Source organism: Fragaria vesca, linkage group LG6 (assembly GCF_000184155.1).
Source record: "Fragaria vesca subsp. vesca linkage group LG6, FraVesHawaii_1.0, whole genome shotgun sequence".
In the NCBI taxonomy this organism is placed as follows: domain Eukaryota; kingdom Viridiplantae; phylum Streptophyta; class Magnoliopsida; order Rosales; family Rosaceae; genus Fragaria; species Fragaria vesca.
The window spans coordinates 23,287,571-23,315,111 of record NC_020496.1 but is presented as its reverse complement, the minus strand read 5'-3'; the positions used below and the strand labels follow the sequence as shown (position 1 = coordinate 23,315,111).

General features: G+C 36.8%; 4 protein-coding genes across 4 annotated transcripts; all 4 read left to right on the top strand.

Annotated features, from left to right (window-relative positions):
- Nucleotides 1-609: 609 nt before the first annotated feature.
- Nucleotides 610-9,238, top strand: LOC101300744 (folylpolyglutamate synthase-like). Its single transcript, XM_004303574.1, has 15 exons — nt 610-721; nt 1,062-1,261; nt 1,372-1,437; nt 1,836-1,945; nt 2,425-2,485; nt 3,166-3,249; nt 4,506-4,562; nt 4,782-4,842; nt 5,064-5,110; nt 5,238-5,315; nt 5,918-6,400; nt 6,568-6,646; nt 7,331-7,486; nt 8,137-8,333; nt 8,827-9,238. Exons 2-15 carry the CDS (start codon nt 1,076-1,078, stop codon nt 8,884-8,886), a joined length of 1,725 nt encoding a protein of 574 aa, XP_004303622.1. The 5' UTR covers nt 610-721; nt 1,062-1,075; the 3' UTR covers nt 8,887-9,238.
- Nucleotides 9,239-10,492: 1,254 nt separating this feature from the next.
- LOC101300462 (proliferating cell nuclear antigen-like) lies at nt 10,493-12,176 on the top strand. Its single transcript, XM_004303573.1, has 4 exons — nt 10,493-10,813; nt 11,287-11,439; nt 11,526-11,623; nt 11,753-12,176. Exons 1-4 carry the CDS (start codon nt 10,495-10,497, stop codon nt 11,981-11,983), a joined length of 801 nt encoding a protein of 266 aa, XP_004303621.1. The 5' UTR covers nt 10,493-10,494; the 3' UTR covers nt 11,984-12,176.
- Nucleotides 12,177-12,598: 422 nt separating this feature from the next.
- LOC101300163 lies at nt 12,599-18,243 on the top strand. Its single transcript, XM_004303572.1, has 11 exons — nt 12,599-12,880; nt 14,085-14,234; nt 14,378-14,430; nt 15,353-15,461; nt 15,549-15,683; nt 15,978-16,022; nt 16,330-16,517; nt 16,768-16,909; nt 17,292-17,338; nt 17,566-17,653; nt 17,764-18,243. The coding sequence occupies exons 1-11, from the start codon at nt 12,599-12,601 to the stop codon at nt 18,064-18,066; spliced, it is 1,542 nt and encodes a 513-aa protein (XP_004303620.1). The 3' UTR covers nt 18,067-18,243.
- Nucleotides 18,244-21,220: 2,977 nt separating this feature from the next.
- On the top strand, nt 21,221-26,108 carry LOC101299883 (apurinic endonuclease-redox protein-like). The gene is made up of 12 exons (XM_004303571.1): nt 21,221-21,342; nt 21,440-21,573; nt 21,646-21,719; nt 21,873-21,952; nt 22,034-22,276; nt 22,363-22,670; nt 23,613-23,723; nt 24,069-24,206; nt 24,301-24,348; nt 24,730-24,810; nt 25,446-25,605; nt 25,949-26,108. Exons 1-12 carry the CDS (start codon nt 21,285-21,287, stop codon nt 26,068-26,070), a joined length of 1,557 nt encoding a protein of 518 aa, XP_004303619.1. The 5' UTR covers nt 21,221-21,284; the 3' UTR covers nt 26,071-26,108.
- The last annotated feature ends 1,433 nt before the right edge of the window (nt 26,109-27,541 follow it).

The following is a 27,541-nucleotide window of genomic DNA, read 5'->3' as shown; positions in this document are numbered from 1 at the left end:
GTAGATTTAATAAAAATAAAAAAGAAAAAGAAAAAGAAAAAGAAAAAGAAAAAAGAGGCGGGATAGAGGTGTGAGTGTGAGGCTAGGATTTTGGGGAATTAAGGGGTTTTTAAAAGGAAAGTCGGAAGCGGTTGGCCACCAAGCACTCCATCAATTGTGGGCACACCCAATCTCCCCTATACAACAACACAACATGCCTCCGCGCCCTCTCTCTGTAAGTCTCTCAATCTCTCATAAGCATGTATTGTATGCTCTGTGGAACAAACTATGGACATTTCTAACGAGGTTGCGGATGTTTTCTTTGCTTCTACTGTGTTCTCTAGTTCACTTGATGCTTTGTTGAATTTCTACTTGTATTGCAAATTAAGGCCAATGGGTCCTAGCCAGATGAACTGAAACTGAAATAATTGCTTCATTGGTTCTTGCTTTGAGCTCAACCAGTTGGGCTCTGTTGTAATCAATATATGCATATGGGTCATCACCCACTATTCTGTTTCTCTTTGTTATTAACTCGAAACCCAAACTGATACCATGTCTTTTTCTCATTCTTTTTTGTAGGGTTGATCATCCCTGATGCTTGCTCATGCAACCACTCCCCTCAAGTGTGAGATACTTAGAGTTTCACACTTCCATGGCCCAAGTGCTCAGTTGTTTGTTAGTAGGACATTGAGCTCAAGTCGTGTGCAAGCTTTTATCAGCACGAGTAATCTTAACAGACCGAGTAAGTCAACTGGAGGTTTCCAAGTTTCTCATCTTTTATGTATTCTCTTATTGATGCTTTTTGAGAACTTAGTCAAAGACTTTGATTTGGAGGCATCTCAATAAGTTCTGATATCATGCGAGTTGTGCCGAACTATGGGTTAAATCCTGGAGGTTGAAGACCCCATTGTTTTCCTTCTCTCAAAAATTGCCAACCTTGAGTTTCTGAACATCTTTCCTGTCCGCTAGCAAATTCCTTAAAAATCTTGTCCCCTGTGTTATACTTGGCTTAATTCTTTACATAAAAGTATTATGTCTTATCTGAATTTTTTTTTTAACTTCTCGACTGGCTTATTGTTTAGGTTATATCAGAGCGATGTCATCTCAAGTTATAGAACAAATGCAAAGCAATGTGGCTGTCAAAGAGGACCTACCTCTTACATCCTCATATGAATCAGCCATGGAAGCACTTTCCTCTCTCATTATAGGTAAAAAACGAGGAGACGGATCAACTGTTGGTGGTAAATATGATAAATTGGAAAGGATGACGATGTATCTCAAGGTATGATGCTGACAATATGATTAGTGCAGCATGCTCTGAGTAGTTAGTGGACACATGACAATTTGATTTACTGTACTGAGGTTGAAATGTGTGGATGATTGTTCTTACAGATACTAGGCTTGGATAAAGACATAGGAGGACTCAAAGTTATTCATGTAGCTGGAACCAAGGGAAAGGTGATTCTTCTTACCATAAACTACATATATGCTTGATAAATCAGACTTGGAGTTTCGGACACTTGTCACTATCGTTTGAAATATATTATGGTATCAAACCTTCATAATGCCAATTACTAATAAGTTCCTCAAATAAGGACATGTTTTGTACATGTTAAGATCATATATATATATATATAGATATATATGCCCAAGAGAGACACACTGCGTCCTTAATAGAATGTGTGCATATATGTTTGTTTTGTCATGCAATAGAATTATGCAATTATGTACATCTATAGTTGATTTAAAGGGGTTCAAGGCATCTGACATGATTAGAATGGAAAATACTTTTGTAGTGTAGCACCTGCCTCTCTCTCTCTCTCTCTCATCCTGTTATTTTTTTATTTGCAATTAAGGGTTCAACGTGCGCATTCTGTGAAGCTATTTTACGAGAGTGTGGTTTTCGGACAGGATTGTTCACTTCTCCTCACCTGATTGATGTTAGAGAAAGAATTCGTATTAATGGGTTAGTATTTTAAAACACAACTCAAATATATGGATTATCTTCTGCTTGTAATTGGACACACACACACACATCTCTCTCTCTCTCCACACACACACACATCTCTCTCTCTCCACACACACACACACACACACACACACACACATACAGGCACACATTAACTATTAGTGTAGTTAACTAATTGGCGGTAGCAAGCCTCTAGTCCCTAGAGTGTCCCAAACATTCAGTAGATAATCTATTTCTATTTTCTTTTTTAAGCATAAACTTGATAAAAAGATTCTAATATATTTATATACTGGAAGGCATTCTCTTCTTGAGTTCGAGTTAGGGGCAACTGTTGGAATTTTGGAAGGTACAAATATAATGTTGTGAACCAAAACTAACTGGATATTCATCATAATTCTGTGCAGTTATGCTTTGAGCTAATAAGATGTCAATCTCTAATTTTCAGGTCTTAGTCTCACTTTATACTGCATGTGTAGGTTGGATATAAGCGAAGAAAAATTTCTACAGTACTTTTGGAATTGTTGGTATCAACTAGAGGTATCTCTTTGCTTCTTTATGTATTCATTTGGAAAGTATCGGACAAGTAAAACAAATATTATTATGAATTTATCTTTAAGACATAGTTCGAAGTTGTAAAGACGTTCTTAACTTCTTATTCAAGGCTCTACCCCAGCATTGTTCCTCAGTACCTTCATTAGTGTTGGATATGGTTGTTCCATATTTCATGTAGCTTATTGTAATAATTACTGTTCCATACTGTAAATGAGTTTCTATTCGAGTGTAATACTGAGGTTCATCAGAATTTTTTGTGTTGGTGGAATCAGTTTTATTACTACCACTTGAAAAAATGAAAAACTTAGTAGCCGTCATATAGGCATCGCTTTGGGTAGAACTGGTCATATCATTGAATCTAAGGTTGTGAATCTGTGGTGACATTTTTTTTTTGCAGTAGCTTCCTTCATCTCAGTAAGAAAATATGGCCAGTAATTGGATACTTCTGGTTCCTTACGGGGAATTTAGCATTGTATGGGACCTCTATATACATACTAGACTGAGTGTTTTGGTGTGCATTTGTTTCAATTGCAGCATTAGTATAAATAAAAGTCTATAATTTATACAACTTTCAGATGACTTTTTTTTTTTTACCACTTCACAGCATAGAAACTTTTTTATCTACTTGTAGATGTCCAATTGTGATTTTGAAGTTGAATTTGCAGGAGAAGATTACGGAAGACTTGCCAATGCCTCCATTTTTTCAGTTCCTCATTTTGTTGGCTTTCAAAGTTTTTATTTGTGAACATGTAAGTTATGCTGCAAGGGTTATTTATCCTCGTTCTGATTGGTTACTTATCTGTTTTCTTTCCTAACAAATTGTTCACATTTCCATAGGCTGCACAAAGAATATTTCTCTTGGATTGTTTTCCTTTTTATTTCCTGAGAAAAGAATACAGTTCCTCTAGAGTCTGATAATCAGGTCTTATGTACCTGCTAGATGGTGCTTTGCTTTTGATGTAGGACAACAGAAAGAGAATAGTGAACTTAGAATCACTTTGGCCTTTGACATAAAAAAAAAGAAGTAATAAAATCACTTTGGCCTTTGACATAAACCTAGACCCCGGCAACATTCATAACCAAAGCGTCATGGCATCACACCAAAGGGGTCTGGGAATCACTCCAACTGAACTGTTAGCCGCCTTTATAGGGTTATCAATACCTGAGTTCTTTTCAGATGACCAAAATAATACACTAGAAGCTTTTTATAATGCACTACTTGTGACACCTTATATGTTGACTATATGAGAAACAAAGGAACCTGAAATACATGTTCAAAATCACTATGAAAACATAAATAAGTAGAACTCTGTTAAGTATATAGTGCTTGGTATTTGGACTGTTATTTTTATTACAATTTAAATTTCCTTTCGGCATCAGCTCTTCCTAGAATTTTCTGTTTTACTGTCATTGTATTACTGTCCTAGATATTCTGTCAGAACAGTCAGTGGTACTATAATTATTCTAGGATCTAGATCCAAGGGTGGAAGGGAAATTAACTCAAATTAAAACATATTTCTTTCCACTCCTGGAAGTACTCTAAATGGATTTGTTCACAATATTGACCGAGGTATCTTTGGTCAGTACTTGATCAGGAGAACAGTAATTATCAGCTAGTTTTCCTAATCTCCCAAATGTCCTTTTATTTTTTCCTTTCCTAAGGGTCTGTTTTTAACACACAGTAACACTACATCTGGTAATCAACTAATTTCTGTACTCATGCTTATGTGATTCCCATCTTATTCCTAATTACTTGGCTTCCATAAACGACAAGAAGTGTACGTGTTGTCGTCAACTTTATATAAATTGTTTTTTCGTCTGGTCAAGTGCTTGACGTAACTTTTTGGATCAATTTTTTAACTGCTTAGCTTATGGAATTAGTTGTAACTTTAAATCTATTGCAAGTTGTACTTGGTGTTCCTTGATCTTCAGTATGTATTTTTATTTTTTCATTCAATCACTGATCTATTCATATATTAAGACTAATATCAGTCTCTTTCTATAGGTTGACGTAGCGATTGTTGAAGTTGGTCTTGGGGGAAAAAGGGATTCGACAAATGTGGTATGCTTGAAGAAATTATATATGTTCCTAAAATAAAAATAAAAATATATATGTTAATTTTAGTGAATTCAAATTTCAAAACTGCTTTATGCCTCTTTAGAAACCCATATCATATTAACAAAGAGTAGAACTTTATCGCTCTCTTAATTTTCACTGAAGGGGATGTAAATTAAGAGGAAGGATTGTACTAGTTATGAAAGTTACTGGTAAATCATGCAGATCAAAGACCCTATTGTTTGTGGCATTACTTCTTTGGGAATGGACCACGTGGAGGCATTGGGTGCGTCCATTTGACTCATTAACTAGTTTTTTCCAGCTTCGTTTCTGTAGATACATGTTTGTAATTTTATACTGAAGGATTTGCAAGTTAAATTGTTGTTATCCATTTCCCATGTTGTTATCAGTTTCAGGTGTAACTTTTCTTGTTGTCCCTCTATTTTAGCAGTAAAATGGTGTCATCAGATATATGGATGCTAAATTCTAGTGCTGTGATTAATGCAGGAAATACTCTTGGGCAGATAGCTTCCCACAAAGCTGGGATATTGAAGGTGTAAATAAGCAGCCCGAAGTAAATGGATATGATTTACTTTAGTTATTTATTGCAACACTTCTTTTTGAATATTCAAACCGGCAGTTTTGATGTTTTATGAATTGGGTTGATGTCTGCTCTTGAAGCCTCATGTTCCTGCATTCGTGGCACCCCAACTTTCTGAAGCAATGGATGTTATTCAGGAGGTGGCTTGTGGATTTATGGTAAACAATCTTTCACATTTCCATTTGCAGAGGTCATTTTGCTGTACTTACCTTTTCCATCGGCAAAGAAAACAAATGACCATTTTATCATTAAGGCTTAATCCACCATGTTCTTCTGCTCATAGATTATATAAAAGCCTTTCTGGTGGTCAGTTCTTATGGACAAGGATCCAAGTTTATGATTTTTTCTGCTGGTTATTTTATTTATTTTATACTTCAATTGGATAAATTCAGCAAAAATCTAGCATCATGTTTTCTCACTGCAGTTCTCATGTGAATCAAAATTGATTTAACTAATGGGATAGCTTCCATGTGATCACATGAACAAAATAAGAGTGTTTCAACATGGAAATCAATAATTCATACAGCAAAAATCTTAGGGGATAGAACTGTGCTTATCATAAAATTTTAAGATAATGACCAGAAGGTGCTTGTTGTCTCTGAGAGTTCTAATAAGCGTGGTCAAAAGGTCATAATGCATAACTCTACTAGATCATTTACACAATTATTAATTATTGTCTAAAACATACATATGCTCCCACAGAGAAGAACTAGTCATTTTTTAGCTGCATCATGATTTGTTCTGTCTTCACTGATTATAGGTTCCTCTGGAGGTTGTGGCACCACTTGACAGTACAAAAATGGATGGGAAACTTAGCTTGTCTGGTGACCACCAGTTCATTAATGCTGGTCTTGCTGTTTCCCTTTCTAAATGCTGGCTCCAAAGAACAGGAAATTGGGAAAAACTATTTGGAAGACAAGATCTATTGGAAGATAAGTTACCAGAGTCATTTTATAGAGGTCTTTCGACAGCGCATCTTTCTGGGAGAGCTGAAATTGTATACGATACTTCCTCGAAGTCTTTCAGTTCATCAAAAGTGTCTGAATGTTCTAGTGGAGATCTGATTTTCTATTTAGATGGAGCTCATAGTCCTGAGAGCATGGAGGTCTGTGGTAAATGGTTTTCTGGTGCCATCAAGGCAAACCAGAAAAGATCTTCTTGTTCTAGAGCTGAAGATAGGTGGAGTAATGGTCACCTCCAACATAGAACAGAGGAGGTAGAGTCTACAACAATATCAAAGCAGGTAACAGCAATACAAACAGATTTTATACTTCTAGAAGTAAATGCCTGGATGTTGACAACATGGACAGCTTTATTGATAGCTATATCAATTAATAATCCAGTTACTAATTCTCATTTACAGTTGGATTATTGGTTCCTTATTCCCTTTATACTGTTTATACCTTGTAGATTCTTTTATTCAATTGCATGGAGGTTAGAGACCCTCAAGTATTGCTTCCGCGGCTTGTAAGTACATGTGCTTCTTCAGGTACTGCTGATTTAAATGCAATCAATTAATCAATCCCCCTTCCTCTTATGATTCCTCACACAACGTTTATCAAGAAGTTCTGATACATTGGTGTTGAACTGCGAGTCTTTCTATTATTGTGCCAACTAGTGAACATTGATGGGGTTTTGGGATAGTACAGTGGTAATCGGCAATTGGTTATCTGTCAAAAAAGATGCATTTGCCAGTCTACTCAGTCATTGCATATGATACCTTTATTCTAAACTCTATTAAACTATAACAACAAAATACAACAAAGACTTGATGCCATTGGGGATTGGCTACTTAGGTTTTATTTTAACTTCTACTATATCTTTTATGGTTTTTATTTTTGTATTTTCATATCTTTACTTATACTTCATTTTCCGCTTTCATGCACATATGCAACTGTTTTTAATCAGAACCGTCTCTATCTGTCTAGCAGACCACAGATAGTCAGATTCCTCTTCTTATTATTGCTAACTTTGGGTCGTATCAATGAAATGTAATGAGATTTATGGGGTTATGGGATTATGTGTCCAGGGTCCCAGGTCCAGGGTCCAGATGTATGGGTTCGGAGCCCAGGTTGAAGGGAGTCCCTGGTGTCTGGTGTTTTAGAGTTTGCGAGTTCATATGTATATATGATTTTGAGACTTAGAAACTGATGCTTGCAGGGATCTTTCTCAGGTACTCATTTCTCGAAGGCCCTTTTTGTTCCAAGTATGTCAACTTATAACAGAGTTACTTCTGCTGCCTCAGCCATTCTTGCAAATTCCTTTAACAGGGACCTCACATGGCAATTTGAACTCCAGAGACTTTGGGAGAAGTTGATCCATGGGAAGGGTATATACATATATTTCCTTGAAAACTCGAATTTTGTGTTAATTGGTTGTTTACCTTGTTGTTTGTTATTAAGACGCCAGGAATTGATTAACAAAGAATTTCAATATACACACTTGCAGATACACATTCTTGAGTCATGACCGTTAAGGATGGCTGTTTCTCCTTGGTTACTTTGTGAAGTGCAATAAGTTTTTGAATCACTTAATTTAAGAATATTAAAGCCATATCAATGAATCTAAAACAAACAGCTGCCTGTGGGAAAAAAAAGTTTAGTATATGTTGCTGCATAACTCAAAACTTGAGGTTAACATGTAGTTTCGGACCTAAAAAAGAAAGAAAGAGGTTTATCATTAGTTGTTTCTCTCTGGTCTTATGATTTGGTGAAATAATTGTCATAAAAAGTGTCTTGTGTGGTTTTTTTGTTTCTAAATGAGAGGTTACTGTATCGTCCTGAGTCCTGACCAAGTTTTCTATTGCTGTATTTTGAATATATGGGTTCAGGTCACTAAATCATCCTGAGTCCTGTCAAAGTTTTCTTTTTTCTGTATTTTGCATATATGGGTTCAAGTTATGCATGCATTTGAGAATACTACTTGGGTCTTCTCTTGATTACCAATCTATGTAATGCAGTGATTCTTGTTAACATGCAGAAGTAGATAATGTTATTGACAAGGAATCAAAGATGGATGCTGCAACAATTCTACCTCATGAGTTCCTCTATGAGGATGCTTCTAATTGCAGTCCAGTAGGGAATCATTTTGCTTGCAGTGCAGTAATCCCTTCGCTGCCTTTAGCAATAAATTGGCTCAGAGATTGTGTGAAAGCAAACCCTTCTGTTAGAATCCAGGTAAACTTAGGTGAATTTGTTTCTTTCAGTAAGTTACTCAAGCTCTACTAGCTTACATGAGATATATCAGCATATAATGCATTGGTTTTATAAGGATATGTACATTGAATGATGCATAATCTAAGTGCGTTAGTTTCTTCCTTCACCGTTATTTAGTCTTCCCACTCGTTTCCTGATATAAATTGCCAAAAATTGAATGTCTGCATGTTTTCAACCTATATTCCTTTACACTATATTAACTGGTATATGAAAAATAGTATATATGACCAAAGACAAGCATTCATAGCTACTTAAACATGTTTTCTGGATGTGATATCATGCTTTGTACAACTTTTCTTATTTACATCACAATATCCTGTAATTAAATCTGCTCGAATATTTTCTGATTTCACATTTTCCCCTTAAAACTATGTTTATTCAGAGTGGTCTTTATCCTTTGCATACATTCATAATAACACTACCATCTAAATACTTACTGTGGATGTATCTACAGGTTCTTGTAACTGGGTCACTGCATTTGGTCGGGGATGTACTGAAGCTGTTGAGGGAGTGATACGTACATACAACTATACTGTCAATATATATTATCCAAAACATTCTTGAACTCGTTTGACTTGCTTCTCTTACGGGTATACCCGGTTGTTGAAAGGCTCATCATTCACTCAAACCCTGGGTAACTAGTTCTATCAGGTTACTCACACTGTTATCATATTTCTTTTGTTGTAGTATAGTTGTTCATTGTTGCCTGTTTCCAACCCTTATATCTTCGTTGAGTAATAAGGTAATTGTCCTGTGTTTCCAGTATTGGCAATCATGTATTTGGTTTTCAAAAGAAAGAACAATGAAGATGTGGAACCTTGGAAACAGCCTATAATCTTGTGAAATGGACAAACATTTAATGTTTCATTTTTTCTGGATGAAGGGGTTCAAACCTTTTACCGTTTACATCCTAGTTTTAACCTAATTCTTTGCAATGTCAGACTCAAAGGAAAACAAAAAACTTAATTCTCCTGTTAGATAGTGATGAAGTGTATCCCATGGCCAACTAGCTATTACATCGATATTATTTACCAGATGCCTCCATTTTTGTTCTCTTGTTTTTTTTTTTTTTTTTTTTTTTTTTTTTTTTTTTTTCTTTTTTTCTTTTTCCAGAAGTTATTATGTATTGATAACAAAGATAAGTTTGAGTGCAAGGGGCCATGGCGCTGGATTGGGATGCTTCATGCTCGGCTTGCTGCTAATGTCCATCGCTCCAAAAAATGCTATGGTGGTAATCAATGGTGTATTACATACATGTCAGGTACATCTGGAAGTGGATGAATAAGGGGATTTTGAGGAGAACTCTCAGTCTAATTCAGATGAAGGGTCAAAACCTGATGTAGGATGGGCAAAACATAATGTTGATGGAGATAAATCCCGTAGTGGTAACATTGGTGCTGGGGGTGTGGTTAGAGATCACAATGGAACCTGGATAAAAGGTCTTTCTTCATACATGGGTTGTGGCAGTTATTGAGGCTGAGGCTTGGGGGATGCTCTTTGGTTTACAGATGGGTTATCAATTTAATAATCCTAAAATTATAGGGGAATGCGACTCCGAATTACTTGTTCAACACCTCAACAAGGGCGTGGATAGCTTTCATCCTTTGAAGAGTGGTTAGTTGAAAGAAGGGTTTGAAGAATGTATTGTAGCTCATGTGTATCGAGAAGTATACAACTTAACATGGTTGCAGATGTGCTATCCAAGTATAGTTTGGTCGCTACCATATGCACTATCTACTAAATCATGTTTCTGGAAAATTTGATATCTCACGTATGAAAGATGACAGTTTGGTTCCTCAAATACTACTTCATTTTCCCATATGGTACTTCGGTCAACTTTTCGTTAAATATGGATACGTGACTATTTTAATTTTTAAAGGCTATTTTAAACTTGATACTTCTCCAAAAATTGAATACCAAATGCAAACAATTCATCATCGACCCAAAAAAAAAAGAAAAAATTATAGTAGCTAATATATGATTAAATGTGGGGCGAGCGGGAACACATGTATACGAAATCCCGCCAAACATTCCCAAATCCGCGCCTACTATATAAACCCTAACCCCTCATTTCCCCCCAAAGAAAGAAAAAACCTAACCCTCGTCGTGGTCGCCGGAAACGATGTTGGAGCTCCGATTGGTCCAGGGCTCGCTCCTGAAGAAGGTTCTGGAGTCCATCAAGGACCTCGTCACCGACGCCAACTTCGACTGCTCCGCCACCGGGTTCTCCCTCCAGGCCATGGACTCCAGCCACGTCGCCCTCGTCGCTTTGCTTCTCAGATCTGAAGGCTTCGAGCACTACCGCTGCGATCGGAGCATCTCCATGGGGATGAACCTCGGCAACATGTCCAAGATGCTCAAGTGCGCCGGCAACGATGACATCATCACCCTCAAGGCTGACGACGGCAGCGATACTGTCACCTTCATGTTTGAGAGCCCCAGTACGTTCTTTACGGTTTCTTGACATTTTTGTTTTGTTGAATTGAATGAAATTGGCTTGTCAATCTTGAAATTGAGTAGTTAATTGGTTTTAAATAGTTTGTGTGGCAAGATTGGAGAGAAGCTTGTGGGTTTTTAAAATTGAATTTGACAGAACTAGTGTAGCTATTTGGGGTGGTAACACTACGCAGTTTGACCCAATTATTTAAGATTGGTGAATAAATCGATGCAGAGTTGCCCACCCATGGCTTGGGACCTTTACCGTATCGGGAAATGATGAAAAATATGTGGAGGGTCTGGACATTGCGAAATGATGATATTGGGGGAAATGGAATAAACTTTTGGAAAATTTTGTGTGCAATTTAATTACTGTTTACGAGAAAATGTTGCTGTACCTTTTAGTTGGTGTTTCTTGATTGGTGTTTTTGTTTCTTGTCCTGATTTTGGATGTTTTCTTTTCGGTTATGGATTGCAGCACAAGATAAAATTTCTGATTTTGAGATGAAGCTGATGGACATTGACAGTGAGCACCTTGGTATTCCAGAGGCAGAATACCATGCTATTGTTAGGATGCCTTCTGCTGAATTTGCCAGGATTTGCAAAGACCTCAGCGGCATCGGTGATACTGGTATTGTTCTTATCCCCTTAGAAATGTTTCTAAATTTGGAGTGTTTGTAGTATGGGTTTCTGAGTTGTGAGTTGATGTGCTTGCAGTTGTGATATCTGTGACAAAGGAAGGTGTGAAGTTCTCTACAAGAGGTGATATCGGTGTTGCTAATATCGTCTGTAGGCAGAACACTACTGTTGACAAGGTATTGCTATTGAATGCTTGTAATCATGAACATCTCCTTTAAGAAGCTTATGTTTTTGGTAGGATGCTGTGACTAACTTTGGTAGGATGCTGTGACTAACTTTGGTTTTTGTGATTTTGTGAATTGCAGCCTGAAGAAGCAACAATCATAGAGATGAATGAGCCAGTATCATTGACATTTGCTCTGAGGTACATGAACTCCTTCACAAAAGCATCCCCCTTGTCAAACACAGTTACTATCAGCCTCTCTTCTGAACTGCCAGTTGTGGTTGAGTACAAGATTGCTGAGATGGGGTACATAAGGTTCTACTTGGCTCCGAAGATAGAAGAGGATGAAGATGAGACAAAGCCTCAAGTTTGAACCTTATGCCACGGCACAGGCCTGCCCTTAGTTGACTTGATTGTGCTTTTGAAATCCATGTAGAGAATTTCTATTTGAGGTGTTCCCTGCTTTCTAAGTGATTGAGTGTAGTTCAGAAGTTTTTTAATGGTACCATCTTCTAGACTTTGGATTGTAATCATTCTTTCTGGTTCTTTAATTTACTACTTACATTCATCTGATTTATGGTGATACAATCCACTCAACTAATTGTCATGAACTTGCTATGTTAGGTTGCTACCTAACAGTGCCCATGATCTGCAGCGTTGGTTCTTTTTTGTGGTTCATGCCTCATGTTGAGCCTGAATTCTGAGTTTCATGAACATCAATTTTTCACTGCTTAATCACAATTTGTAGGATGCAACAATTCTTATACGAGTGAATCAATAGTATTTTAGAGTTGTAGAATAAAATTGTAGGAATGTACAGAAATTGAAAAACCCAAATGTTGGGTTTGGAAGGCTCTGAAATGAACAGAAATACCGAGCTAGCACATGGCCTACGGAGCAGTTTGCCAAGTCCAACTCTTGTTTTGTTTATAAACTTTGGGGGCTGTTTACATTTTCATTAGAGCTTCGGTAAAGTCCCTCCGGCAACATGGCTTCATCCGTTCAGAGCTTCGGTTCCCGCCTCCTCCTCCTCCTGACCGTCCTGCCGCTGACTCTGGCCGTCTTCGCCTTCGTCCTCCAATGGCGCGGCGGTCTCAACGATCCCGTCACCCGCTGGTCACCTGAGTTCCCCGGCATGGCCAGCCTCCCCGGCCCCGTCCTCCACGCCTCCTCCGACTGCGCCGATCCTCTCGGCCGCAGCCACTCCCCGTCCTTCCCTTACTTCCGCGACTGGAAGTTTGATTTCTCGCCTTCCGATCTCACTCCCAAGGTTTGTTTTCCATGCAATTCTGTTGATTTATCAACTGCCTGCCCTGATTTCTACAATCCTTTCTGATTAATAATTTCTACAATATCAAGCCTGGTCATTTTCGAAGATATGTTCAGTGTTCATGTTGTAAATTGCTTGGAATAGGCAATGTCATGAGGCAATTGCTATACCAGGGTTTGAACTGTACCGGAACATCAATGTTTACCCATAGGAGTTTCTCAAGTGTTAGTAAGTATTGAACGGATATGCAATTCCTGGGCTGACACTACTTTCTACATTGGTTCAGATGTCTGCAGTTAACTGTTTTTTCTTTTCTTTTCTTTATACCAAGACTGGATAAATCACATGGTTTATTCATTTTAAAACCACACTAGTTTGTGATACGTTTGCCCTTTTCTTTATTATAATCAATTATCGGTTCTTTTATTTTAAATTGTGCTCCTTTCTTCACCCTGGGTTTGGGCTTCCCTTCAGCCAATACAAAGGATGTAGAACGTATAGTGACTTTCACATACGTTTTAATCTATGAACCTATAGTATCTAAAAGCAGTTCCATAACCTTTTTTCTCACTGTTAATCTCGAATAGGTTTTTGCAAATTTTTTATGAACTTATTCAAAGACTTTATATTTCATACCAACATTTTCTCAAATGTTGAAAACAGTTGGAAATGAAATTCTGCCACAACTTCTTTTCAGATCACTATCCTAAGAACCTAAAGCCCTTCTCTTGTTGAACTTATTTGACCTTGTTGTTTGGCTTTGACTCATTTTAGAACGATCTTTGCTCTTCCTATGGATATGTTTAGCCGTTTAGCCTTACTGTTTCTATGATATGTTCTTTTATTGACAACATTGAAGGTTTTCTATGTGATATATGTTTTTTTTCCTCGATATGGCAACTTTCCTCTGAATGGTGCTAAATTCAAATAGTTGATCGAGTTAGTTTTTGTTGGTGAAACGAATTTATATATTATACAACCAGTATATAATATTATAGACATTTCTTAGAGACATGCAAAGGGTTTTTTTTTTTTTCCTGTCCAGTTTATGGCCATATCTTTTGTTTCCTATGTATGTCATACTTGCTGGTTTACTTTTTGTGTAAAACATTGTTCAGTGATTTTCATGAATTAGTTGTGCTTATCTATACAACCAAGTTTTCAGAAGCATTTTATGATCCATGAATAATCTTTTACTTGCCAGATATGTATTCAAACAAGCACTTCTGCTGGATTAGAGCAAACTTTGCCATGGATCTTCTATCATAAGGTTATTGGAGTTTCAAACTTTCTCCTTTTTGTGGAAGGGAAGGCTGCATTTCCAAATGTATATAAAGTCTTAGAAACCATTCCGGTAAGTCTCATTCAGATGCTTCACCTTTTTTAGTATTACTGGTGAAAAACTTAGCAATCTCAGTTGATACCTATCAAGTTAATTTCCTTTTACTTCTTGTTATCTAAGTAATCATTCTCATGAGATACTAGACATGTTCACAGGGAGTGAAGGTTATACACAGGACAAGGGAATTAGAGGAGCAGCAAGCTAAAAGGTTGGTACCCATTGTGTTTTAATGCATTATTTTATTTGTGCCACTTCTCATCATGGATGGGTAAGTTCCTAATTTTATAGAACTCCACTTTCAATGTTGAATGCCAACATTTGGGGTAGACTCGCGTTCCTAATTTTTGTGACAAAGGATAAGAATAACAAATATTAAAGAACCTATCAATCTTGAAATTTGTAAGGGCTTGACAAAGGAAACTTATTTGGAGCACCTCTCATGTTGAATATTTTTAGGATTAGGAAAACAAATGTATTTGGCTGTCAAGTGAAATGCTACCCATGAGGTAGATGTGCTTTAAACTATTTAGAAAGAAATATCAAGCCTTTCTTAATAAAATCGAGCATACGATAGTATTGTCCTGCACTGTGGATATTATGTTCACCTGTCAACCAAGACAAAAGAAAAGGAAAGCACTGTCATATTTTTGGATAAACTCAATTTCTCAACAAAATTTTGAAGAAACTGGCATAATTGGGAAGTGAAATTGATCTAAAATCAGTAGAGGCAAAGCCCCCAAGGAAGTACTGACGTACTTTTCTCACAAGCCATCTGTTTTCCAATTATCCCTTAAATATAGCATCATTTCTGGCTAACCAAGGCCACAGTGGGTTTGCTGTTTTATACTCTACCAAAATTGCTATATTAAAAGTCAGTGAAACACAAGGAACTGAAATTACTCAATTCAACATTGTTAAAACAAAGAACTCACTATAAATTGCTGCTAGGTGATGGAGAAATAGATGAATCAATATTCACTTCTTCCCTTTTTAAATGTCTTCTCAGTGCCAGGTATAGAACATTTGTAGATGGTAGAGACAGCCCTATTGTCCTTCCATGTTGCTTACTACTATGTGCTACTAGTATCTTCACAACTTAATTTTCTATCTGAATTTGTATATGTGTGTAGCCGGATTTGGAATGAGACTTGGCTGTCAAGCTTCTTCTATAAACCATGTAATTATGAGTTGTTTGTGAAGCAATCCCTTAACATGGAGATGGCTATTATCATGGCAAGGGTATGAATTTGTCTTGCCTTACTTGGCACAAGTTTACTCCTTCTCCATATTGATATAGTATCTAATGTCTTCTTTCTACTATTTTAGGAAGCTGGAATGGATTGGATTATCCATCTTGACACTGATGAGCTAATTTATCCAGCTGGCACTCGAGAGTACTCTTTGAGACATTTGTTGTCCGAAGTGCCTGGAGATGCTGATATGGTTGTCTTTCCTAATTATGTGAGTCAAATTTATGTGTATACATGTATATATATTCCATTCACGCGGATCTGCCCTCTATAATATTTATAGTAAAGAGTAGCTGTATTCGATTGTTGGAACCCCAACCTTATGGGAGAGACAAGATTTGATATTAGCTGTGCATCCTTTTATATGTATTTAGTGGTGTTCATCTGGTGCATTTGTTTGATGTTAAGAAATCATAGTTGATGAGTGTTTCTGTTCTCATTGCATTTCAAATTTCTACTGATGGTAATGTGACAATGAGTTGACGGGTGCTCCTTTTCTTTGTAGGAAAGTAGTGTTGAGCGAGACGATGTCAAGGAACCTTTCAGTGAGGTATAATTTCATTCTTTATTTTCCCAAGTTTTTTCTGTTTTCTTTCTTCAAGTATTGTGCAGTTTCCTTCTAAAGAAAAATTTGATCTATGTTCGGTGCTTGTGTTTTTGGTAAGTGCAAAAGCATGATTTGTAAAAATAACTGCCTGGTACTTCTCTTACTAGTTGAGGCAAAAACCAGAACCTGGCGACATTGCTAATCTTGTTTGCTATTATAACCTGGAGATTGTTTGCTTGTATGAACAACGCAAGATATCATCATTTGCTATTATAACCACCAGTATCATTTTCATTTCATCTTGTTTCAGGTTTCAATGTTCAAGAAGAACTATGACCATCTTCCAAAAGAAGTGTATTTTGGCAATTACAGAGACGCAACCCGGGGTAATCCAAACTATTTTCTAACCTACGGAAATGGAAAATCAGCTGCTCGAATTCAAGATCACCTCCGCCCTAATGGTGCACACAGATGGCACAATTATATGAAGACACCAAAGTATGATCATTCTGTAACATCAATCAACTTTTACATATTTATCTATATAAAATTTCTATTAACTTTTTATAGTCTGATCAGTTGTTCCTTCTCATTAGAGGACAGAGTTCATCATTTTTGTTTTAGATCACTTCGCATGAACTTCATCACTTGTATGTTCTTTTTATTAGCAGAATTTCTAAAGGTATTGATTTATGTTTAAAGTTTTATATACGTAAAAGCTTATTGCCATCCTTTTAATATTGTCCAGCGAGGTCAAATTGGAGGAGGCTGCTATTCTGCATTATACATATCCCAAATTTTCAGATTTGACCTCTAGACGTGATCGGTGTGGTTGCAAACCGACGAAGGAGGATGTTAAAAGATGCTTTATGTTGGAATTTGACAGAGCTGTGAGTTCTTATTTCTGCACTGTTCTTTGTTATGATGGTACACCAGTTCAGCTGATATACTGATTTCTTTTATGTGGTCTCATATGTTATGCTCTAGTTATGTATCATGTCAACTTGACAAGAGACTAGCTATTTACTCTTCATATATGTTTGTCATGTTTGTCAATCTTTTGCGGCCATTGTAGTGTGGTGTTTTGAAGATCTGTTGGTGCCGAGATTATAGTACTTTCAAGCATTTCACTACTCTACACGTGCAACAATGACAGCAAGTCTTTGAGCTGATTAGCTTTATTAAATAAATGGTGTTCATGCAATGACAGCAAGTCTTTGAGCTGATTAGCTTTATTTATACTACTCGTCTCTCTTCCTTTTTCTGCTACAGGCATTCATAATTGCTTCAACTGCAACACAGAACGAAATGCTTAGCTGGTAATAGTTTCTTCGATGATTTTCAGAAGATTCGTTGATATCAGGTTTTCAGTGACTGTACTGGAACCGTAGGCATTACATGACTAGAACAAATCATCATCCATTTTCTAGCTTTTGATTACCATTAATTGTCATTCCACTCATCAAATAGTATTTCTCTAAACAAAAAGTTGCAAGTAATCCTTACTTTATAAGCTTCCTCAAAAACTCTTGTTTTGTTGGTTTAGGTACCGGGAACGCATTGTGTGGACTGACAAAGCTCTGAACTTAAAATTATTGAGAAAGGGCATCTTGACTCGGATTTATGCACCGATGGTAGTTTTGTACAACTGTGCTTTCTTCTTTCTTTATTGCTTTAATTGATATGTTGGTCTGTATAATGCTCAGCCTCAGAGTCCTGATATATATTCATTTCTCTGCCACAGGTCATCATACAAGGTTTGAGGGAATCTGGCGTTTTCAGCTCCCTAATTGCATCAGCTGAACAAGCAACTCTCTCTAAAGATCAGTTCTTGTTGTCTGTTGAGAGTAGCAACTCCTCTAGGGAAACCACATCTGGCACAATCACTTCGAGGAAGATTGGTAAATTATATGATTCTCAAGCAACTGCTAGAAAGGTCTTGGAATTCACAGGCAACACTTCTCACACTTTAGCAGTTGCACCATTATCTCCGCCTGGCTTGGATGATTTTTCATTTGAAACAGAAATGTTTTCTGAACCACAATGATGTAGCCTCTTTAAAAGTCCATCTTCCTGTGTGATCAAGCACTGCGAGAAATGAAATTTTGTTGAAGAGAAAGTTGAGGGACTGAAAGAAGCAGGAGTGGCTGTTGAGATGTGTCTTTCGGCTTTTCATTTCGTGGTAGTCTTCCCGATCATTACCCAAGCGCTGATGTACATTACGATCTAGTTTAGAGATTTTGCTAAGTTAGAAGTTAGAGGTGGAGTTCGATTGCAGGTTCTTAATTCTTTCAACTTGGTAGGCTATACTTATTGCCCAATTTTTCGCCCATCATACTTGTTTGTTTATACACATTAGATGGGATTAAAACTACAGTGTTAGTTCCTATACAGAGAAATCGTTGACACATAAATGAAAATGCCTTGGTCATTACTTTTCTGCAAGTAGGCGTCACATTTGGAATTAATTATGTCTTTTTTTCTTTTCTTTTGGAATGGGATTTGGAACCCAGTCAAGCTGGGAAGATATGCCCCTCGCGGCCTCGCCAATATCATTAGGTAAGAGGATTACACTGGGAGAACGTAATGCTTAAACCCTGCGAGTTAGAGATGACAGATAGATCTTTGTCAGTACAATAGACAGCCCTTTATAGCTCACCTTGCTGAGCTCATGTAATGGAGATAGAACTTTAGAAACAAGGCTGACTGATTCTGAAGTTCTCTGTTGATTGTGAGTGAAACAAGGTTTAAGAAGACTTCTGACTTCAAAGATAACAAGTCCTTCACTAGTAATAAGTCACTTTTATTTTAGTATAGATATCGTTTTTATACAGCAGTCTAATGATCCGAGGAAAGTGTGGGCCTTTTTGAAGCAAATTCTAGACCTGTTTCAACATTAAAAATCTCAGTTTCCATTTCAATCATGAGCACCATTCTAATGATATTAGATGTCTTTTGCTTCCACATCAATAATCCATTAGAGTATGGATCCAAGAGGCTTTGGTTTCGGCTCATCGGGATAGGGGTAGACAAAAGAGAGATTTTGGTACTAAAAAGTCGAAAATTCTTCTACGCTGGGTGCAAGTGAACCGAGCAACTAATATGCAATATTTTGATTTGGTCATTCACGTCGCATTATCATGCATGTATTCTAATACCGTTAACAAAATTAAAACCCAAAAAAATAGTTCTAAGTGTTTCCAACATAAAAGATGAGGACTTGAGGTCGAATAAGAGGTACTTTTATTTTGGGTGTTTAATTTGATCGGATCAAAAATGAAAATGAAAAAAAAGAATTTAGGGTCTCTAGTCTTCATTCGATCTTCGCATATGACGATTTGAGGACTTGCACATTAATAGTGAAAAAATGAAAATGAAAAGAAAGAATTTAAGGTCTCTAGATCTTCATTCGATCTTCGCATATGACGATTTGAGGTATTCTAATACCGTTAACAAAATTGAAACAAAAAAAATAGTCCTAAGTGTTTTGAACACAGAAGGTGAGGACCTGAGGTCAAATAAAAGGTACTTTTATTTTGGGCGTTTAATTTGATCGGATCAAAAATGAAAATAAAAATAAAAAGAATGAATTTAAGATCTCTAGTCTTAATTCGATCTTCGCATATGTCGATTTGAGGAAAATTGTTAAAAGTTTCCTTAATTTGTATTATGAACATGAATTACTCTCTCTTTTATGAATGTTATCAATTATTATTCATTTTGTGTGATTTTTTTTAAAGATATATTTAATCAATTATTACTTTATAGCCTAATATCATTCGGTCTAATGACATAGTCTTCCCCTTTAGTAAGTGAGAGATTATGAGTTCGACTCACGCAGTTGTAATTTATCTGATCAAAAAAAAATTATTACTTTATATATTGTTGGGACCTAAAGGGAGTAAAAAATTTATTATCTTATGCATTTTTTTTTTGAAATAGTCAATTATGATTTTCATATATTTGGGTCAAGCAAAGACCGGATGTAGCTATTACATACTCTATCGTTATCATTTATAAATAGACAAGTAGTTGTGATGCATTCCTCATGTAGTACATATGATAGCTTATTACTCACTTATTTTGTAAGCCTACTCTTTTTAAGATAGATTACTCTTTAATAATCGTATTCACTTATTCTGTAAGCCTATTATTACTTGATACATAAAAAAATAGGCCAATGCTTTAAAATAACAAAACTTAAAAAAAGCTCAGTATGGTCGAACCCAATCTGCTAAGGCCCAGGAAAAACTCTAGCAGAATTGATGACAGTAGCGTAGCCGTCGCCGTCATCGCAGACTGCAGCAACAAAACCATCAACGCCGACGTCGCATCCTCCTTCGGCGCCTCCACAAGCTTTGTCGTTGTAGCCGTTGACCCGAGCATCACTGCTACCATCCAAAGTTTCATACGTTGCTTTCACACGCCATGGCTTCATACTAACAATACCACTCCAACCTGATGTTGTATTGGTTTCAGATCTATGAGAGAATCTGGAAAAGAAAATCCCATAGATACCTCCATTAGAGAAAGGGGGATCCTTCCGTTGGATCTTTACCGAAGGTATACCTGCTGTGAAGAGATGAGAGACACCAGAGATTGATCTGCTTGGTGCTGGTCATGGATAGATTGTTGCATGGGGACAACAAAAGGCAGAGGGTGATGATGTGCATGGTGATGGTGATTGACACCATTGATAGAGACCCAAGTTATGACGGCTAGGGTTTGATAGAGGGGAAGTGAGGAAGAGAGCCATCTTTTCGTAGCAGAGAGTCTCCACCTTCGATGCGCCTTTGCACGTCTAACCTCACACCTTCTGCATTTAGAAAGGTTCATAGTAATATACCTGTCCCGAAAAAATTTATTAACATTATTTATTGCATGGTGATGGTGATTGACACCATTAATAGAGACTCAAGGTATGACGGCTAGGGTTTGATAGAGGGGAAGCAAGGAAGAGAGCCATCTTTTCATAGCAGAGAGTCTCCACCTTCGATGCGCCTTTGCACTTTTAACCTCATACCTTATGCATTTAGCAACGTTTATAGTAACATATACTGATTTTGAGTCGGGACCGAAAAAAATTATTATTTAATCAAAATTACTAATTTATCAAACATTTATTTATTAAGGTTTTACTATATGTATGGATTTTTCTCAAAAGCCACTATAAAAAAAAAAATTGGGTTTCACTTTAATTTCCCCAACATGATATTTGTTTCAGTGAGCAAACAGGGTCTTGTTTGCCGCTTCTCCAATTAGGCAATGAACCAAATCCAATCACTGCAATTAGGGTTGAAGAGTTTATTCTCAATCTCACTAGGTTTAATACAACTACCCTTCCTCTTCTCAGTCGCTTCTGTTTCATCGTAATTTTCAGTTACAGTTGAAATGACTTACCGACATTCATAGCCTTACAGTTGCTCCCAGGAATCTTCGAGTTAAAGCGACAATAGCTAGGTTGCCTCAACGACCCGTTTCCAGTTCCACAAAGAAGCCCGTGCTCAAAGGAGCAATGGGTTCAAACCCAATTCATCAGAAACCTGTTATAAAGGTTATACTTAACTATCTCCCTCTCTATGCTTTTGTCGTTTTGGATTGTTTATTGATTGGTTAATGTTTATAGGAGATTGAGAGTTTGAGAGATGATCTCTCTAAGATTGAGGCAATGACAGTTGAACAACTCAGGACAACACTGAGGTAACATTCAACTCTTTAAGACTTGGTTGTTATTCGAATGTTTCATTTATAGTTACACGCAACTTCTGGTGTTGATTAATTTGTAATGGTATTAGTTTTTATTATTATTATTATTATTATTTATAATGATTTGAAACTCGACTCGCCTGTCAGGAAGATAGGGGCCTCTGCCAAAGGTCGAAAATGCGAACTTGTGTCTTCCTTGAAGTGCTTTCTGGAAAATAAGATAGATGGTATGTATTTATGTCATGTACTGCTCTGAACTTTTTCCTTATTCTCCAGTTTGAATGTTTAGATTTCCTCTGAATTTCCAGGTGAAAGTTCTCAGGTAATAGAAGAGCATGTATCCTCCACCATTTGTGTTGAAACTGTATCAGCCAACACCGAGACTGAAACTTTATCCAATGGAGACCAAGTTCAGAATGTCAACACTGTTTCGGATGTTCAGATACGCCAAGGGAATAAGCGGAGGTCATCATTTAAGAGTAAAACTGTTGAGGGTGATACTAAGGTTGTAAAGAAAGAGAAGCTATCGAATGAATCAGATGAAGTTTCAGGTACCGTAACTGGTTTCTCTTGATTGAGTGTATTTTCATATGCTTATCCAGCTAGATTGTATTTACTTGTACTGTTGTCTATCTAGTTGAGAACCTATCAAGGACAAGGAGGAAAGTATCTTCAAAAGCTGCAAGTATTGCTGTCATAACCGATGATAAGGTAGCTGAACCATGGACAGTTTTGGCGCACAAGAAACCTCAGAAAGATTGGATTCCTTATAATCCTAAAACCATGAGGCCCCCAGAGCTCACTAGGGAGACTAAATTTATGAAGCTTATGTCGTGGAACGTCAATGGTTTAAGGGCATTATTAAAGTTAGAGGGATTCTCTGCTTTGCAACTTGCCAAAAGAGAAGATTTTGATGTATTATGTCTGCAGGAGACCAAATTGCAGGCATGCATTTCTTTATTTATATTTATTTGTTAGTGTTTTATTTGTATCTTAAAGGTTAAATCATTGTTCGTTGTAGGCAAATGGTTGTTGTGTAATTACATTTTAGATTCTGTCGGGGTACTGCTCTGTGATTTGACTTGTGAAATTTAATGCCCTCTGACGAGTGTTGAGTGACAGTACTGTTGATGATGGAATTTTAGTTGTCTAATATGTGTGTGAGTGTGTTTATACTTATATGTGTATGTATATGTATGATATATTTCTGCTAAACATTATGGGCCTATGCAAGGCCTGAAATTCGTTTTCAAGAAGCTTTGTGTAGTAGTAGAATTGGGTACTTGTGAGGAAATGAAGGTGTATAATTTTCCCTGGTTTCTTTTCTGTACATCACATGAATGGAGGTTTCTTCTGTACTGGCTGGCATTCATAGGTACTTGGATTTTTTCAAAAATTAGAAAGTATTAGTGGCATGTACTGGACTCATACAAACTTAAATATCGATGCATGCTTAGAACTAGCAAGCCTATCTAAATTGTTTGTAAATTTGGAGCATAGTTTGCATGTTTGTGGCTGGTAAGTAGTCTTTGCTCCATTTTTTATTTCAAGTTTTTGTCCGTCTAAAATAATGGATTATCTGAATTTGCAGCATCCTTAATAACTCAGAATGTTTCATTCTTATCGAGATTACCAAGCTAAATTGTATGAGTTATGAGCTTGCCTTCTGAAATTAACTTCTGAAATTACCTCTATATGCACAATTTGTATGCCATTAGTGGTCTTAAATATGTAACTGCTAGTATGAAACTAAATCTACTATTGTTTATTGGCCAAAAAAATTTGCTATTGTTTACCATCCATGACCTCTGTCCTTTTTTTTTTTTCCATCTTTTCTGTAGCAGTTTTTGTTTCTTGCATTCTCATTTTAATTGAATTTGGGTACAGGAGAAGGATGTCGAAGATGTGAAGAGGTCTCTCATAGATGGCTATGAGAATAGCTTCTGGACATGTAGTGTTTCCAAGCTCGGTTACTCAGGAACTGCGATTATTTCCCGGGTATGTATTGTATTCCTTATTTATGAGTTAAATTTGATATCTCGGGAACATCTAGCATTTAGTTACTATTAATGTCTACATTTATGCCTGTGTTTCAGAGTGTTGTGGCTGTTTAGTGTAAACTTATACCCTGGTCACCTATTTATTTCCATGAATTTGTTTACAAATATATGGATGCTCATTAAAAAAATGGAAATTAAATATTAGGCCAGAAATGAAATCTTGTTCATAAACAAAGTTGATCAGCAAGATTAGCTCATAGGGAGTTATGAATGAAATGTTCCTGTTCATTATCTACACATCATTACATGAAATGTACACATCACTATTGGCCTTTGACTGCAGGTAAAGCCACTTTCAGTTAGCTATGGACTTGGCATATCCGATCATGATAGTGAGGGCCGAATCGTAACAGTAGAGTTTGATTCATTTTACCTGATAAGTGGATATGTTCCTAATTCTGGAGATGGTTTGAGGAGACTGGTAAGTTTCGTCATGCATACTGCAGCCTGATTCCAGGCAATAATATTAGGGTGACGCCTTCTCGGCTAACATGTTTTTTTTTGTTCGTTTCCAGACATACAGGATTACAGAATGGGATCCATCTCTCAGTAATTACATGAAAGTAAGTATGTTTTAATTGACTTCTCAAAGTATGTCCACAAGATGGACTTAATTCTTTTCTCTCAAAGCTTTTAAATACAACCAGTATTCTTGTGTTTTATATTGTATATCTTATTACAAAATTCAACCTTAATAATTGATCTCAAACTTAGAAATTTTCTTTCTCTTTTGGTCAGTATTGGTCGAATCTCTTCTAAGTTGTAACAATTACAATATGTATACTGAGTCCTTGTAACCTTGAATAGCACAACCACCATATTGATGCTATAGTCGTTTAAGTGTTTTACTATTTATGGGAGAAAAGGTTCTCTTTCGTTGAATATTATGGTTTTGATGTGCTGGTAATTACATGGTGCTTATTGTTCTTTCATTTTATATCCAGGAGCTGGAAAAGTCGAAGCCTGTCATTTTAACTGGTGATCTGAACTGTGCGCATCAAGAGATAGACATTTATAACCCAGCTGTAAGTTATCCAGATTTTGTTGTGAACAAACTTTTTTCGACTTCTTGGTTGGTCACTTAACCATAGGAAGAGTGTCCCTGTTGTACTCATAGGGTGTCACCTCAAGACATCAAGAATATTGATGTCCCAACGTGTCACTTATATTTGCTAGAAAAATGTGTTTGGGGTCAATGTAATCTTGTAACTACCTTTCCTGGGTCAAAGTTTTTCGATGTTTCCAAACTTTACTTCTTTTTAAATTTGAGTGATTGGTTATTACGACCATCACTCCATCACAGCAAAACCATGACAATTATCAACCAACAATTGCATGTAGAAATCACCCTTATCATTTATACCCTGGTCAAATACGTTGAGCTCGGCCAAAATTCTGGCTTATAAATTTCAGAGGGCAACTGTAATATTGAACTTGGCCAATTTAGAATGCCAAGTGTTTTTTATAAGCGTAATGATAGGAAGTTGTAGACTGGTTTCATATGATCCATATCGTTATGGCTTTTTATCCTACATTGTCTTTATCCTTTTTTAAAGAAAAAAATGAGGGCAGTAAAATTAGTATATTGCAGTATATGCCTCTACAATGGTTTTGCATATAGTTTGATTTATGGTGTTCCTTTGACTTTATCAATCTATAGGGAAATATAAGAAGTGCTGGGTTTACAGATGAAGAAAGGCAATCCTTCAGGACAAACTTTTTATCCAGGGGATATGTGGATACTTTTAGAAGGCAACACCCTGGTGTTGTTGGCTACACATACTGGGGCTATCGACATGGTGGACGCAAATTTAACCGAGGTAGTGTTACGTCTATATTCTTAGCTTTGATTCTTCCAGTTAGATTTGATGTTTTAATTAATACTAGCTAATTAGTTCTCAATAAACCAATATTATTTTCCAGTCTTGACCACAAAATATGAGGATGTGTGATTAATATTTATTCTTTGCTCTTGTATATGCGTGCGTATAAATGCATTTGCAGGTAATGTTCCTTGCAATAGTTATAAAACAAAATGCACTTAATTGACAACTTTGTCAAGTCACAGTAAATATATCAACTGGTGTATCGTATTTGTTACCATTGTTAGATTCTAACCTTTTTTTATATTTTTTATATGTGGTCATTGTGATCTTGAATTAGGGTGGCGGCTCGACTACTTCCTAGTCTCAGAATCTGTAGCTGGCAAGGTTCATGACTCGTATATTCTGCCTGATATTATTGGTAGCGATCATTGTCCTATAGGCCTTGTAATTAAGCTGTAGGTGGGCATCACAAATGGCTTCAAGTAAAACTCCCAAGGTTAGAGGTGAAATTTTGTATATCCTTCACCTGTACTTATGGCTAACATAGTCAATTATGTATTACTTTTAGTGTATGTTATGATTGCCATTGTCTTTCATTCTATGCTCTTAAAAAATCAATCGAATCCATCATTATATATTTTTGCGGGTGGTGTGTAAAGGAGACATTTGAAAACATGGTCCATTTGTTATATCTATAAAGGGGAAAGATGCAGAAAACAGGTTCGAATCATACAATGTGAGGGTTTGTTATAGCATTCTGATAAATTATGTCTACGTCAATTGAAATTCACCACCATAGATCATAGTTTCAAGAAAGCAAAAAAAGATAGTATTTATGGCAAAACACACCAGAATTTCGAACAATGACCACTTTTAGGCACTGGAATGATTTTGATCATATTTTGAAAAGTCATATCTCTCCTTATCTTATTTATAAACAAGAAATTAACTACGATCAACAGCCTATTATTATTATTTTTCATGCAATATTACGTGCTCCACCGATCCACCTTGATGATTGATGAATCAAAATTGAACAACAGCACTGTTTTGGTTCATTGCTTTAAGCAACAGTTTATGCTCGAACAAAAGGCCATCAATTAATCAGCAGCTCTCATATCATATTGATCATCATTTTTCTCTTCCACTTTTTTCCTTCCATCTGCTATTTTTTGTTGAGTTTTGCCAGTGGGGAGCTTTGCGGTTCGGATTCCCTCCTCCTTAATCTTCATGGTGACTTACACCTCTGATCCACCAATTCCTCAATTAATAGTGTATATCTTGCTTTGTGTTCTAGGATATTCTCTATGTGTGTCTTGGCCTTATGCCAATAGGATATGTAGTTAGACTAGATCTATGTATTTATATCCTTACCATATTGGTATTGTGTAATTCCCTATATAAAGGGCTCCTATCAATGAATAAGATGATGATTCTCTTGCTATCTCTTTGTCTCTACACTTTATTCTTCATCACGTTATCATGCACTTTGTTCTAACCCTAGAGTCAATAGCCCACCATTTGTTTTTCAAACCCTAAAATCGGGCAGCCTTGTTTTTCCCGATTTCCGACCAAAATTCCGACTGCCCTCCGTCGGAATTTTATATCCCCAGAAAGCTCTCTCCGCCCCGGATCCAACGCCGCCGGTCTCACCCTCAGAACCGGCCGGAAAGTCTCCGAACCGGCCGCCGGAAGATTCCAGACCGCCGCCGCTACCGACCACCGGTTCACCACCTTCCCTTACTCCGATCAACCTGAAATTTTGACAGCAACTTCCCCATCCAGTGCTGCTCCTTCTATCAAATTTTCAGCCCCAAATTCGAAGTACAAGTAGGCGAAACGTTATTTCTCCTCTCGACAGCCTCTAGAAAGGTATGTTTTTTGAAACCTTAAACTTTTCCAAGTTCAATAACTCGGGGAGGATAAAATC